At 40.2% G+C, this 12,615-nt stretch overlaps 1 protein-coding gene across 7 annotated transcripts in view; it reads left to right on the forward strand.

Moving 5' to 3' along the window:
- The window catches only part of PHLDB2 (pleckstrin homology like domain family B member 2), a 241,179-nt gene that overhangs the window by 112,432 nt on the left and 116,132 nt on the right, over positions 1-12,615 (forward strand). For 6 of the 7 annotated variants that reach the window (XM_061390175.1, XM_061390250.1, XM_061390336.1 and 3 more), the window contains one exon: positions 8,258-8,372. In XM_061390175.1, coding sequence (XP_061246159.1) covers positions 8,258-8,372 — 115 coding nt within the window. Of the gene's footprint in view, positions 1-8,257; positions 8,373-12,615 lie in introns of those variants that run through there. The other variant, XM_061390595.1, reaches the window with a different exon arrangement.

Below are 12,615 nucleotides of genomic sequence, written 5' to 3' on the forward strand. Positions count from 1 at the left end.
AAGGACCTCTGACATCAGTTGCAAGAAGAACATGTGGGATGGTGCTGCCCTCCTTACAATACAGGCTGCCACAGCACCTACGGATGTACCAGCAACCTGTCATAGGAAGACAGTCCAGGACAGTCAAATTCCCCTTCAACTGAATATAATTTTAAAATAATTTAGAGAATAAAATATTAGCCCCTGGAGATTACAGGACATAACAGAGAAAGAGAAAGAACATGATGGAACATACATTCACTAAAGTTATGGAGTGCTAGACACTAGGAGTAAGAACCAGAGTCCTGTTCATTTTTATGTGTATCCTCAACAGAGCACAGTACAAACACATAGTAGGTGTTCATGTGAGTCACATGAAGACATGCATGAATGGGAAGAGAAGACACACAAGGAGGGATGAGTTTGGAGGGGAAAGATGAGATTCTGTTAGAAATAAGTCGAATTGAAGAATCCAACCATAGCTCCTCACTGAAATGTCTAACAAGCAGTTGGGAAAGCGGGTCTGTGGCTCGGAAGAGAGAGCAATTTAGGGAGAGAGCTTACACCAAGGTCAAGCTTTGGTTGAATGAGACCGTTAAAGAAGGAGCATGTAGAGGAAGACCAATGACTAAAGCTCAAGCAAAATACTGAGTGGTTAATGCAATAGGCTTTAAATCTGAGTCAGCTTTAATGTTTGTAATACATGCATCACCACTTTTTAACTGTGTATTTTCTTAGGTTTGGCCACTTAATCTCTCTGTTCCTCAGCATCCTACTGTACCTCTGTTATAATAATGCAAGCTACTGACAGGGCTGTGGATTGAGTGGTATAATGCCTACAAAGTGCCTGGACTAAAACATAGTTCGGCAATCAATGTACATTAGTTATCATAACTATTGTCAGGTTTTTCGTCGTGTTTAGGATTAAGCAGAGGAAGAACCAGAGAGTAACACCGGGCACGAAGGCTTTATGAAACCTTGTGTAATAGTCCTAATGAATAGCTGTGGTTACATTTATTACTGAGTTGCCAAACATCAAAGAGTTGCTGACTGTTAATAAAGATGGGGTAACAGGGTGAGTCATATTCTCTATACCAATATTTCACAAAGTCTGTGTTTTGAGCGTGCTATAGTAATATGAGTTGTGTTAAGAAAAAGAAGTATGTTCTATTCGCAAATAAACTGGTGAAATGCTGAGTTAAACAAAATTAAATAGACTTTCCTTAAATGCATATGGCAATGCTAGCCATGGCTTGCTAAGAAGGAGATATAGACAGCATCATTTTCTCAATTTTTAGGATTTCATAGGTACCATTCTGCTAAACCAATGTGTAGAAAACAACTTCTCAATGCCAGTCAAGGAAAAATCTCTTGGTAAACTTAAAAATACATATTAATGGATCCACCTCCACAGATTCCGATTACAGTGTCTAGAATGGAGTTAGGGAATTTGTATTTTTAAAAAACTCTCTGGTGTCACCTTCCCTCCAGGCAGCTCAGAAGAGGAACTGACCCTTCCCATAATCACCATCTCTTTTTTTTTTCCAACCTATTCTGAGAAAAATGGCTCCCATAAAGAAAGGTAGCAAAAAAAAGGAGGGTGGTATTCTGCCACCAAAGAGATGACTGCTGCTGCTGCTGCTAAGTCGCTTCAGTTGTGTCCGACTCTGTGCAACCCCATAGACAGCAGCCCACCAGGCTCTCCCGTCCCTGGGATTCTCCAGGCAAGAACACTGGAGTGGGCTGCCATTTCCTTCTCCAATGCATGAAAGTGAAGTCACTCAGTCGTATCTGACTCTTAGCGACCCCATGGACTGCAGCCTACCAGGCTCCTCCGTCCATGGGATTTTCCAGGCAAGAGTACTGGAGTGGGGTGCCATTGCCTTCTCTGAAAGAGATGACTAGAAAATAGAAAATCAGCATTCATAAACACTTGCATTAAGTCAGCTTTAAGAAGCATGGATCTCAGGTACTCAAGGAAATCTAGAATTTGCTTTTTAAAAAAAAAAAAAAAAAAGAAAGCTATTTGAGCTGAAGGAATAAGAAACATTCAATAATATATCTAAGTTACCCAGACAACATGAGGACAAGGATTCATCAAGCAAGCATAACATGGCAGTTACCTGTACATGTGTTCTGCTTTCAAAAACCTTCTGATAGTCAACAGTCAAAATGGATGAAAGCTAATGATTTGGTTATCATAAAAATATAACTAGACAAAAGTAGTTGCAAGCTCTACATACAAAGAAATTCAAACTAACTCCCTATGGAATTAGTGGTAATCTAATAGAATTCCAAGAATTCTCAACAGAACTTTGAGGTGGTTAGATGAGATATTTTCTTAACTTGGAATTCATATCTAACACAATAGGGATAGTTATGTTTTCTGTATGCCTGTTTAAAATCAGTCTAGGAACTGGCTTTCTAACTGTGATTTACTTGAAGATAAAAACAGACCTGAGAATATGCTGATGTCAGAGATGTAGTGCTCAGTCTAACTTAAGAGAGATTGAGACAGTTTGGAAACAAGAAGGATTTTTCTTGTGAGCATTCTAACTTGGAAGAATTTAGCAAAGAGTAAATGGTTTAATATATTTTTATTTTTATAGTCTGCTTTAAAACTTTTATAGTAGTAAAAATAAAAGGCATCTATTTATCCACTCAAGCAATTATTCATTTTATATGTCTGGCAGGATGGCATTTGTTTGTGATACTTTTCTGTCTTTTCCATCACCCCTGGTGCAGAGGGGTGGGAGTGAGAATTAATTAGCCTGTGAGAGGCCACCCATGCTGCACTCTTCCAGACCAAGAAAATACTAAAGAGACGACCATTACATGCAACACATGATCCTTAATTAGAGCCTATAAAGAATATTATTGGGACAATTGATTATACTTGGAGTCTATGAGTTTAGTGTCCATAAAGGTCAATGATAATGTCCTGATTTTGATCCTTATGTTGTGGTTATCTGGAGAATGTCTGATTCAGGAGAGAAGGATACCACATTCAAAACTTATCCCCAAATGGTTCCAGAAAGAATGTTTTTGTGCTAGTCTTGCAGTTTTTCTACAATTATTCTGAAATTATTTCTGAAATTATCTCTGAAATTTTTTTTAAATTGACATTATCTTTAGCATTTAAAAAAAGAGAACATTCATTTTATTGTTTGTGTTAACTTATCATTGATGTCTCAGGTTCTCTAGGTAAACTACCAAATTACCTGAAAATAGTTTTACTTTTCCAATTCCTGTACTTCTTACTGTTTTCTCTCGTTAAATTCTACTGGCTAATTTCTCCAGGACTATGTCCAACAGTAATAGATACACTGGATGCTCCTGACTCATTTCTAATCTTACTAGAAATTCCCCTAATATTACCACATTAAGCACAATTGTGGCTTTAGGAAATATACTTCATTTCCTATTTTCTTGAGTGTTTTTATCAGGAAATATCTTTTGAAAACTTTTCTTCTTTGTCTTAAAAATAATCATGTGATTATTACTTTTACATGTTCATAATGTCATGTTCATAATAATAGTGAAGTCACTCAGTCATGTCCGACTCTTTGCTACCCCATGGACTGTAGCCCACCAAGCTCCTCAGTCCATGGGACTTTCCAGGCATGAATACTGGAGTGGGTTGCCATTTCCTTCTCCAGGGGATCTTCCCAACCCAGAGATCGAACCTGGGTCTCCCACATTGTAGACAGACGTTTTACTTTCTAAGCTACCAGGGAAGCCCTAGATTTCCTAATACTGAGTTATTCTTGCATTCCAGAAATGAATCCCACTTGGTCATGGTACATAATCTTAGTGTTTTTAAATGTTTAATCTAGCATTTTTACATTGATAAAGCATCAATATCAGTTCAGTCGCTCAGCTGTGTCTGACTGTTTGCAACCCCATGGACTGCAGCATGCCAGGCTTCCCTGCCCATCACCAACTCCCGGAGCTTGCTCAAATTCATGTCCATTGAGTCAGTGATGCCATCCAACCATCTTGTCCTCTGTCTAATAAAGCAGGACTGCTTGTAAATATATTTTCGTGTTAGAATCATGTTCCTCTATACTGTTTTTAGAACAACCTCCATGAAGTGAGGTTTGATGATAACAGAAAGGATGTGGAAGATGGTGTCATAGAGAGATGGAGAGACCTTGCACTAGAGTCACACAGACCCTTGGAAGGTTTCTGGTCGCTTCCCTCACTGACTGAGTGACCTTGGAGAAATGATTCCTTTTCTTCTACCTGCTATTTCCTCATCTGTCCATTAGGAGGACCTCCCACAGTGGCTTGTGTGAGGCCTAAACGATGTCTGTGAAGGATCTAGAGCAAATATGTAGATACAGAAAACAGAGTAATAGTTACCAGAGGGGAAGGGGGTCAACTCTATGATGACAGATGAAAGCTAGACTTTTGGTAGTGAGCATGCTGCAGTGTACACAGAAGTCAGAATATAATGTGGTACGCATGAAACTTACATAATGTTATAAACCAATGTTATTTCAGTGAAAAAGAGAAAGACTAGTACAATGTCTGCCACAATGTAAGCCCACATAAACATTGGGATATTTTATTTTATTGGGGAAGGAAATGGCAACCCACTTGAGCATTCTTGCCTGCAGAACTCCATGGACAGAGCAACCTGGCGGGCTACAGTCCATAGGGTAGCAAAGAGTCAGATGCAACTGAGTGACTTTTACACACACATACACACACACACACACACACACACACACACATTTTATGGTAAAATGTCTTCTGCTGTTTCCCATATATATATATATATATATATATATATATACGGTCTCCTTTATATTTTGTCTCTTCTTTTATAGTCATCCCATTCCAGACTAGAGGTTTGGATGTAAAGGGACTGTGCAAAGAATGGAAAAGGAAGATAAAACTTCTTGAACCCTTACTGGTTGCTAGGTCTATCTGCAGTTCATTGGTGAGGAAAAACCTGAGGGAACCAGCTTGAAAGGGGGTAGGTGTGGTCATTATCTAAGAGTTAAGATTAGCATTTGTTCTTCTCAACCATAACCTCTCCAAGCAGAAGAGAAAGGGCAGATGTGTTATCTCTACACTTTTAGTCAGTGTTCTGAACTTGGAGAAATCACTCCATACAGAGAGGCCAGTGACTGTGCTTCTAGGACTACTGAGTGTGGAGGAGGTAAGGAGAGTGCATCTCTTTATTAACGTTGTAGAGATGACAGTGGACACAAAATTGTGGGAGTGAAGGGGGGGGGAAAGTTTCACTTAAAGACATTGACATTTAGCTGAACCTATGAAGTTGAAGGAGAAGGCAATGGCAACCCACTCCAGTACTCTTGCCTGGAAAATCCCATGGATGGAAGAGCCTGGTAGGCTGCAGTCCATGGGATCGCTAAGAGTCAGACACGACTGAGCGACTTCACTTTCACTTTCCACTTTCATGCATTGGAGAAGGAAATGGCAACCCACTCCAGTGTTCTTGCCTGGAGAGTCCCATGGACGGAGTAGGCTGCAGTCTGTGGGGTCGCACAGAGTCAGACACGACTGAAGCGACTCAGCAACAACAACAAATGAAGTTGAAGCTAAATAGAAAAGCAAAACTTGGGAAGACAGCATGGCACAGGTGTTAAGAAACAGACTCTAGACTGACACAGACCTGGGCTACATTTTGTCTCGTCTCTTGCTGTTGACCTCCACATGTTTTCTGAGCTTTAATTGTATAGCCTGTAGAATGAGGGGGAAAGATCTGATATATATGTGTTTGTGGTGAAAATTAAAGGAAATGATGCAGGAAAATCACCAAGCACAGTGCCTGGCATGTGAATCCCTATGATAATCGCTGTTATTATTATCTGGTCTTCAGCAGTGTTCTTCAGTCTTGCCTCTGTCAATAATCTTCTCCTCAGATCTCAAGTTTTCTTTTTTATTTAAAAAGCTTACTGAGATATAATCCCCATAATCATACAATTCATCCATTTAAGTTGTAGAATTCTGTATTTTTAAAAATACTTTCATAAAGTTGTCCACATCTAATTTTAGAACATTTTCATCAATCCCCAAAAGAACCCCCTGCTCATTAGCAATCACTCCTTACCCTCCTTCACTCCTCACAACCAGCTCTAGGCAACCACCAATCTACTTTGCATCTCTACAGCCTTGCATATTCTGGACATTTCCTATAAATGGAACCATACAGTATGTGATACTTGGCGAGTGGCTTTTTTCAATTAGTATAGTGTATACAAGTTTCATTCATGTTGGAGCATGTGTCAGTACTTCATTCCTTTATATTGTACTGTGTGCTCAGTCGTGTCTGACTCTTTGTGACCCCATGGACTGAAGCCCACCAGGCTCCCCTGCCCATGGAATTTTCCAGGCAAGCATACTGGAGTGGATTGCCATTTCCTTCTCCATCATTCCTTTATAGGGCCAAATAATATTTCTTTGTACGGATAAACCACAGTTGTATTTATCCATTCACTAGCTGAAGGACAACTGAGTTGTTTCTACTTTTTGGCTATTATGAACAGTGATGCTACAAATATTTGAAGGACATCTGAGCTGTTTCTACCTTTTGGCTATTCTGAACAGTGATGATAGGAACATTTGTATTCAAGTTATGTGTGAACATGTTTTCATTTCTTTGGGGTATATGCTTACGAGTGGCATTGCTGGGTCTTATTGCAGCTCTGTTTTTAACCTTTTGAAGAACTGAGGGACTGCTTTCCAAAGTGGCTTTGTACATACCCACAGGCACCTTATCCTTTCCAACATGTGTTAGTATCTGTCTTTCTCATTATAGCCATCCCAATGGGTGTGAAGTGGTATCAAGTTGTGGGATTGATGCGCTTTTCCCTAATAATTAATAATGCTCAGCATCTTTTCATATGTTTATTGGCCATGTGTTTATCTTCTTTGGAGAGATATCGATTCAGATCTTATGACCATGTTGAATTTTAAGGTTTGTTTTTTTTTTTTATTCTAGATACAAGTCACTTGTTAGATACATGATTTGTATACATTTTCTCCCATTCTGTGGTTTGTCTTCTTTCTTGGTATTATTTGTAGCCCAAAAGTTTTTCAAGCATCTTTCTAATGTAACTTATGGAAGTTTGTATTTCAGCATTTAACTCCTACAAAAATATTCCAGTTGGTAGACTTTCAGTGGAAGAGTTAGCATAGTATTTCATTGACAAGAGTGAGGCCCTCCGTATCTAAAAATCCTGTCCTTTTAACTCTTTCTGCCACACAGCTTTTGAATTATGTGGGTTTCTATCCTCATCATGTTTCCTTTATCCATTCTCCTGAAATGAAGAATATATCTCTTTGTCAAGGCCAACCCTCCAACTGTAAGATGATCTAATCCCCCTTCTCTTCTCCAGGAACCTGCTCCATCATTTAATCTCCTGCCTCCTAGATCTTTACCATTTCCCTGTCTATTTTCCCTCAGCCTATGAACCAGCTTAGCTTTCTTTCTCCCATTTTAAGGAAAAGCAAAACTTCTTAAGATCTGCATCCTCTAAATATACATCTCCAGCTATGGCCATTATCTCTATCCTGCACTTCACTTGAATTATCTACAGATATACCCCAATTCAACATGTCTGAAACTGAATTTCCCTTCTTACTCCATACCTTACAGTTATTGTGAAAATCAAGCAAGAAATATTATGCAAAACAAATGGGAGCTCTAACATGATGGGGGGACCACACCATCTACTGAGGCAACCCTGAGTTCTGCAGAGAAAACTGGACATAATGAGAGCTGTGGGAACCCTGTCATAAACTCAGGAGCTCTGTGGGGAGCTCTTAAAAACAAGGGCATTGGTTTCCTTTTCTATAATATAAGATTTTGTGGAAATTAAAAGATATAATAAAGACAAAGTAACTAACAGGATGATGGCTGGTAACTAATAAGCATGGGATGAAAAACAGAAAATAAGCAATAATAAGTGGCAAGTAGAAACTATGCTGAAAGACTGTGTCTCTTGGTCTAAATATTGCACATCACTTGTTCACCAGCATCCTTTTTTTTTTTTTTAATCTGTCATTATTCTAGCCATATGTATGCTTCTGTTGGTGTTGGTTAGTGGTGATGGTGTTTAGGTTTTGTCATTCTGAAGGATAGTCAGCAGAGTGAATATAGGATGATGCAGGATATCTGCTTTTCAATTTCAACAGCTGTTAGTGTTCCCCAGATGTTAGCTCTGCTGACCTTCAGTTTTCAGAGGTTGCCTCAGCTTCCAGCTTCCTGCTCATGGTACCTTTCTTTTCTTGCTGTGCACAGGCTGGCATTGATCCTAGTTTATCCTTGGAGACTCAGCAGAAGATCCTGATGGAGGAGGATAATACCCAGAGACGGGACACCAAGGAAGAGGGAGTTGGTGACAGACAGCCTGTGGGTGAGAACTCTTTTGATATGCATTTCATCCTCAGGGGTTTTCAGTAAATAATGGGTACCTACTCTCTGTCCTGCTTACTGGGAATGACCTGGCTTTTCCTAGCATAAACTCAGGAGTCCAGCAAATACCTGGAAGATAGCCTGAGGCTATAAACTCTCCCCTGGAACTCTGATCATGTGCTTACTTACTCCCCTGAAGATTGCTGAGGTTTTGTTTGGAACAGATACTGAGTGATAGGCAGGCCAAAGCAGCTGGTGTGGAGAGGTCATTTCCAGTGACTCATCAGTCATTCAAAAATCAAAACACAAACAAAAAGGGGTGGGATGGGATGTAGAGAGAAAGGCATGAAGTTTTAAGTATTCCAGAAGAGAGGCTGATCCTGATGTCCCCTTCTGAGGGGCGATGAGGCTCCAACTCAGCTACTCTGACTCACAGGGCACGTGGTGCTGGTTGGAATCTCTGTAATGCATTTCCTGGCATTCAACAAAATAAGTAGGTTCATAAAATGTGTATTTTCCTCATTATTTTTTTATTATGTGTCAGATGACCAAGTTACCAGGGGACAGGGGAGGGGGTGCTCAGGGATGTGCTAGGGACCTGTTTAGTTGGCCTCAACAGGACTAAATGGACATCTCTGCACTGCAAAGTTCTCCTCTGTTAAGGGAGGGGGATTTCAAGCTAGATTTAATTTTTCATTTACTTATTGTGCTGTGTTCTAAAAACAAGAGTTAAACTAGAAAGCTTCCGGAATAGTGAAGGTTCTCCAGAGAAACAGAACCAACAGAAGATGTGTATGTGTATAGAAAAACAGACATAGAGAGAGCGGGGAGAGAGAGAGGAGAAGCAGAGAGAAAAGGAGGGAGATTTTTAAGACTTGTCTCACATGATGGGGGCTGGCAGGGCTGAAATCCTCAGGGTAGGCCTGAGGACTGGAAATTTAGACAAGAGCTGATGTTGTAGTCTTGAGTCTGGGTTCTGGTGGACAGGCTGGAAACTGACATAGTGTTTCTATGTTATGGTCTTGAGAATTCCTCCTTTTTGAGAATTCTCTTTGGGAACCCTCTGTCTAGATGCTCTTAAGGTCTCAAGGTATCACTGACACGATGGACATGAATTTGAGCAGGCTCCGGGAGTTGGTGATGGACAGGGAAGCCTGGCATACTGAAGTCCATGGGGTCGCAAGGAGTCGGACACGACTGAGTGACTGAACTGAAGGTCTTAACTATTGGAGGAGGCCCAGTCATGTTTTGAAGGGTAATTTGCTTTACTCTAAGTCTGCTGATTTAAATGCCAATCATACCTAAAAACACCTTCACAGTGACATCTAATCTGATGTTTGACCAAACATTGGGCACCATAGCCTGGCTATATAAAATTATCCATCACAGTCCTCTTACTTGAGGGAGTTTTATGACTTAAATAGAGATAGACAATGAAACAGAAAACCTGTAATCCAATAACATGAAGTACCCCAACCTCCAACCACGACCAGGGATGGAGTTGGGAAAAGCTTTCTGGAACTCGTGATTCCTGCACTGATTTTTGCTGGTTATGAGGAAAGAGGTGAACAAATATGACATGTGATTAAATGTAAGTCATTTATTATGATTAAAACATCCCCTCCTTTCAGAGAGAGGGCAGAGGAAACAGTGAGATACTACATAGGAAAATAACCTAAAGTAACCAGATGACTTACTTTTTTTAAGTGCAAAAGCTGTGATTCTGGATTTATTTTATCTGCACATCTTGGAGGAGTCCGTGAAGAATTCTTAATCACTGAAGTGATGAAATTAGATTTTCAGTATTCAAGACCAATTTATGTAATTATTAAACAAATAATTTATGGTGTATGGGGGAGGCATTGGGTGTATAATGATGAACAATGTAGAAGGTCCCTGACTTCACAAAGTTTAGAATTATAGCGGTGGGGGAGGTGAGGGAATGGGGAGGGGGGAAAGACACAAAAAGTAAGTACAAATTCTGATTAGTGCCATTGAGAGTAGAGGCTTGGTTTAGAAGCTTATCATTCCAATGTCTGCCTACTCCTGTCATCCTCGCCATCACACCCGTCATAAGGGCAAGCTTCGAAAAATGAGAATCCCTCAGCAGCTACCCTATACATCATCCCCACCTTCCTTGTACTGAAGGTGGGGACAGTTCAAATGGAAAACAAGGGACCAATATTTCCAGTAGGATCAAAGCATTCAACTATTTACAAGTCACAGGGAATTTAACATGGATGCTAATAACCAACAGGAGAAAAAACTTTCTTTTGGGCACTAATTACCCGTGAATTATTCATTAGAAGTAATGTTGCCCTCCACCCACACAGAACCTTCAAAATTTGTAAAGAATTTCCCACCTGGATTGTCACTTTGATTAACTCAGGAGCCAGGCAGGATGAGGGCCAAAACTAGCTTGTGAGACAGGAAATCATTAAACCACATCAGGGCTTGTCTTGACAACAATGTCTATCAATATTCAACAGACTAGAAGAATGAAGATCATGTAGGTGATTGCCGTCCACTAGCACCCAGTTGTTGGGGTCCTCAGACCTCACCAGGGCTTCTTGGAGAGGAAGCAGAGAGAGAGCCACAGAAAGTTCTGCAAGCAGGTGTGGGAGAAAGGGAGGAAACACACTCTTAGTCACATCCAGATCTGCCTTCTTGACTAGCCAATCCATTTCAGTACCTGTAACTTTTCTCTTGTGAGTTCTTGGGTTGATAAACCTTTTATAAAGCAAACTTTTAATATTAACATTGAAGGTGTAGTGGTGTCTCTATCTCCCTATGTTAAAGTTCTGGAGATTCTTATGTCAATCTTATAAATACAATGCTTATACCATGGAGATCCACCTCTTGAATGATAAGAGAAGGACGTTCTGAATAGAATTTCATTTTGTTCCCATCTTCAGGAACCCGTAAGTGAATTTTGATCATCTTGTTTAGGCATATTTGTAACTCAGAGAACTGCCTGGTTCTTATGAAGAGCAAGACATTCAAATGAATCTAAAAGAACTGTACCAGTCATATGCATCACTATCTATATCTCAGAGATAAATGCTTCAAACAACCATTTAGAATTTTTTGAGTACTCATTCTAAATATCTAGTCAGAGATGAGTGGTATGTAATAATGTTTTACAAGCTCTCTTAACAACTGTCCTGGGAGGAATTACCCCCATAATGTGAAACATCTTAAAAGGTCAAGCAAGTAGTCCTAGGCTCCTGGTGACACAACTGGTTCATTGGAATATTAAGCCACTGAATTTCCAGTTCAATCCCTGAACACAATAGCCAAACGTTACCTGTTTCACATGTACTTCTGTGAGAACTCAGAATCTGTAACTATGGAGTCATCCTAAGATTTAAAAAATGATGGCAGTCAGGAGAAGGCAAGGAGACTCAGGATCTTAACTGGGCCCTTAGTAAATATTCAGTTGAGCGAACTTTTCTTGGATTGATAACCTTGTTTGACATGTTAGGACACAGAACCTGGACCACTTTATTGGTCTTTAAATTCTGTGGCTGGAGCTTGTCTTTCTCTTTCATCCTACTGCTATATAATCACTTACTACTGCTGCTGGCTCTTCCTGTATTTATCAGGCAAGAAGGAGCCAGTATAAGTTTAGGAGAGAGGAAATGACATAATTAAAATGGTATTAGACATAAAATCTAAAATTCAAGGTCCCATCTCTTCCCTCTCCTCAAACCTCCCCCCAGATCCCCAGATCTTATCTCCCAAGCCTCCTGCCATGTACTGTGGGTTCAGGCAAGCTGCATTACTCACCGCTTCCCTAACCTGCTTTGGCTTTACTGCCCAGCAGCTGTGTGCCTGCTGTCTCGTCTGCCAGAAGATTGTTCTTTCAATACGAAGGCCACACACGTTGTCTTCCCTGATAGACTCCTTCTCTGAACTCATTTGTATCATTTTCTCTAAATTTTTGCATTTCATGATCACATTACAGTTATATGCCAGGCAGTAAATTCAGCAACAAATGTTTTATCTCCATTTCCCACCCATCTAGGCATATTGTGTGGAACAAGAGTAGTGTGTATGCTGTCTCTTCAGTCATGTTTGACTTTTCGCGACCCTATGGATTGTAGACTGCCAAGCTCCTCTGTCTATGGGATTCTCCAGACAAGAATACTGGAGTGGGTTGACATGCCCTTCTCTTGGGGATCTTCCTGACCAAGGGATTGAACCTGTGTCCCTTGTCTTCTACATCTTCAGGCGGGTTCTTT

Source organism: Bos javanicus, chromosome 1, assembly GCF_032452875.1.
Source record: "Bos javanicus breed banteng chromosome 1, ARS-OSU_banteng_1.0, whole genome shotgun sequence".
Lineage (NCBI taxonomy): Eukaryota > Metazoa > Chordata > Mammalia > Artiodactyla > Bovidae > Bos > Bos javanicus.